General features: G+C 40.3%; 1 protein-coding gene across 1 annotated transcript; it reads right to left on the bottom strand.

Moving 5' to 3' along the window:
* Positions 1-580: 580 nt before the first annotated feature.
* On the bottom strand, positions 581-2585 carry LOC131159703 (cytochrome P450 CYP94D108-like). Its single transcript, XM_058114817.1, has one exon. It carries the CDS (start codon positions 2542-2544, stop codon positions 895-897), a length of 1650 nt encoding a protein of 549 aa, XP_057970800.1. The 5' UTR covers positions 2545-2585; the 3' UTR covers positions 581-894.
* Positions 2586-3984: the final 1399 nt, after the last annotated feature.

Here is a 3984-nt window from a genome sequence, read left to right as displayed (position 1 = left end):
ATTAGGTCATTCATTCATCTATCTCATAAATTCATAAGATGAATTATGTGAGTGTATCGTAAAATTAGGTGTGTATCTATTTAATATATACACATCTTATTTATTAAGTACATAAAGAATTAAGGGTCATTTTATGCATATAAATAGAATCTTGAGGCATTAGCACAACATACCAATATTGGTATGTGCGTAATTTGGTGAGAGTCATACGATCTTAAAATTTTGAGGTAAGCCAATGCCCCTTCATATATATCGAGCTCGTATGAGAAATAGCCTCTCCGGATGCAACATGATAAAATTAAGAAATCATTGAAATTTTCTTTTCATTTTCTTTTTAGACTTTTTCCCCAAAGCGAAAGTAAATCGTTCACACTTTTTTTTCCCATTTGGTAACTTAAATTTCAAAACCTTAAATATAAATGTGCAAAAGAACAATTGCATTTTCGTATTTCACTAACTTATAAATCTTTAAATTTAAAGATAGGAAGAAATTTAATTGCTTCCATAATTAGACCGGTTGCATAAACCCAATTACAAAGTCAACTTTAAGATAATAAAATCTAAAACATACGTGCATGTGTAGAGACAAAAAGATAATATGAATAATATTAAACATATATTACACAAGTAATCCCTTAATTACATAACTATATATATATATAGAAGGATCTATCTTGCTACCATACATTTACCAAACCTTAGTTTATTTAAAGCTCCAAAGGTCTATATGAATAACCTCTACATGATACACACCCACCCTTTGTAATATAACTTTCCTAGTTTAATAATTAATGCAGGTGTGGCTGGGATTGGTTACATAGGATACAAATCTTTACCAAAAATGTAAAAGGAAAAAATAAAAATCTTAATCTAATGGTTAATTGAGTGCTAATTTCAGCCACACCTTTGGCTAACCCTCATCGGCAACCCACCTTTCATCCTTAGAGTCAAAGACAGCGAGTACCCAGGACGCTTCCCGTTCTTGTCCATCCCCTCCACGTGCATCTTAAAACCCTCGATCACGCATGCCGCTATGCACTTCATCTGCAAATACGCCATCTCTCTCCCGAGACAAATCCTCGGCCCCCCGTGAAACACCGGAAACCTAAACGGGCTTGCCGGCTGCCGCCACATTCCGCCCTCATCCAGCCACCTCTCTGGCCGAAACTCGCCGCAGTCCTCCCCCCATATGCTTTCCATTCTCCCCATGGCATATGCGCTGTACGTCATAAACCACCCTTTCGCCACGAAAGTCCCGTCCGGCAAAACGTCGTCGTTCTGGCACACCTTCGTGTCGGTCGGAACCGGCGGGTACAGTCGCATCGCTTCCGATAATGCTGCTTGCAAATAATTCATCTCCTGCAGCGCTTCGAAATCGTACGTGTCGCCTACGCGCTTGCCAAGGCGGACACGTACGGTTTCAAGCTCTTGTAGGATTTTTCGCTCCACATTGGGTGTTGTTGACACGAGGAAGAAGAACCAAGTGAGAGCAGACGACGTTGTGTCCCTACCGGCGAGAATAAAACTTACAATGACGTCGCGGAGAAACTCCTTCGATGAGTTTAAATTCTCACCGTGCATTCCAACAAAATGGGATAATAAATCATCCTCGTCATCTGCGTTTCGTTTTGATAATCTTAAGTCGACGACTTTGTCTGCGAATTCATGAATGGTTTTAATTGATTCTTTCAGCCTCCTCTCAGATCCTACGTTGAAGAACTTCTTGATTTTCCATACAAATTGGAAAGCATGCATGAATCTCCCTAAGCTGATGGCGGCGGCGTTTTCGAAAGCTCGAATGAACTCGCCGCCGACGACGGCCCCATCGCCTTCGCCGAGACAGCCTGGGTTGACTTTAAAAGCGATCATACACACGTTATCGAACGCGAACCGCTCCAGGGTGTCTTGTAGATCCAAGACCCGGTCCGTTTCGGATGCTTTTCTGAGTACCGGGATCAACCGGGTCGTGATCTCGACCGCTACGATATTGGAGACGAAGTTGCGCATAGATCTTTTATTGAACTTGAAACTGGCCGTCTTGCGCTGGATCTTCCAGAGGTCGCCATCGGAGTTGAAGATTCCGCGGCCGAGGAAATCGTGGAGGATGTATCTGAACTCGTCGCCTTTGGGGTAATTGAGGAAGTTGGATTTGAGGACGTGCTCGACGTTTGCGGGGTTGGCGGTGAGGACGCCGTGGATGGTGGTGGGGTGGCGGAAGACGGAGGTGTTCGTAGGGCAGCGGCGGAGCACGTCGGTGGTCCACTCGAGGTACCGGTGGTAGTTTTTGATGAATTCCGGTGCGGTTCCGAGGATAGGGTAGACCGAGAAGCCATTGGTTTGCTGTGGTTGCTGCAAATAAAGGCACACATAAACGAAGAGGAGGATGAAGAGGAGAGATTGGAGAGCGATCATCAAGTCCATGGAGGGAGGGAGGGAGAGAGAGAGAGAGAGAGAGAGAGAGAGAGAGAGAGAGAGAGAGAGAGAGAGAGAGAGAGAGAGGGAGGATGGGGCTTCACTAGTGAATTGTGGTTGAAGCATTGTCATTGCTTTGAACTACCTCATCCTTCGTATTATCAGCTTTCTCTGTTTTACTGCCTACTGGTTGTTATTTTTGTGGGATGCTGACTATACCCGGTAGGCCGGTAATATATTGGACTGAATTGGTGACGACGACAGCTATTCTATTCCCATTTTGATTGTTGGTTAACAATGGAATTTCTAATATGAATACTCCTCGGATTTGGAAATTCCAACATTTAAACACTCCTAGTTAATCTAAATATTAAATTGTTCTTAACTTGTTATTAGAATAAAGTTCATAAAACATTGACTGAAATAATTAGGAGAAAAATGCAAGTAAAAATAATTTAATAACTCACTTTACTTGATCCTTGGAGAGAAGCATATAAGAATATTATGCATAAAAATGGAATTTATATCTTTATTATATTATTACACCTCCCAAATTAATGGTGGAAATATATTTACTTTTACCATTTCCAGTGAATGCTGCATAAAAATATTTACAACCTTTTTAACTCTACATAATAACTACATTTTCTAAATATTTCATTGAAAAAACTTTGAAGATTATAATTAATAATGCATATAGTAGTTGAATTTTCTAGATTTTTCTCCAAGAAAACTCTAGAGGCAAATCCACATGATGCTCATATAAGCACTCAAATGGTGCCACATCACTAGGTATTTGGCAAGTTATGATATTTTTTTCCACCTATTGCATTGACGTCCTTGTAAGTTTTTGCTAGTTAGTTGGCTATTTTATTCTTGAATTGGCAGAAAGAGTTCATATTCATTCCCCGCTTGCTATCAATTATGTCATTCCTTCGACTTAACCAAGTATCATATCATCACTTGTTTATGAATGACCCAATGAGAACAATGTAGTCCACTTTCTTGCCATGGGAAGTAGTTATATATGTGGTAATCTTGTTTTGAATATCTTCGGTTTAGATCTTCATGTTGGCATTACATGGCTATGGTATGCTTACAAGGAAAACATGATGGATTCTTAGGTTTCGAGGTAGGTTCAATTGGCAGGTCATCTTATCAACGAGTCGAACGATAAAAAAAATGTCTTTCATACCTCCTTACAGACCCTCATGTAACTTTTTGAGTGCTATAGCTTGGTGGGGTAGTAGTTTCACCAAAGACAAGGTCTCCTTCTTAACAGCCCCATTTCTTCATCTTCTTAGCCACTGCACCTCGGTAAAAAATGATTTGGTCATTTTAGTTTGCTCATGCCACCCCTCATAAAATTTGTAAGTTGTTGGATTTTTGTCTGTATACCCCGTGGTAGTGGTATTAGGTGTGAACAGTTGTTACGTGGGTAGCCCAAAAGAGCTACATTATATGGATTGATTTCTTTGTAAGTTGTATAAGAATTCAACCATATTAAGCAACTTTAGCTAATACTTTTTGTCAACACTCACATAGTGCCTTAAGCATAACTCCAATAACAGC

Source organism: Malania oleifera, chromosome 7 (assembly GCF_029873635.1).
Source record: "Malania oleifera isolate guangnan ecotype guangnan chromosome 7, ASM2987363v1, whole genome shotgun sequence".
Classification (NCBI taxonomy): domain Eukaryota; kingdom Viridiplantae; phylum Streptophyta; class Magnoliopsida; order Santalales; family Ximeniaceae; genus Malania; species Malania oleifera.
Note: the sequence above shows the minus strand (reverse complement) of the source record. Positions and strands in the feature narration are given on the sequence as shown.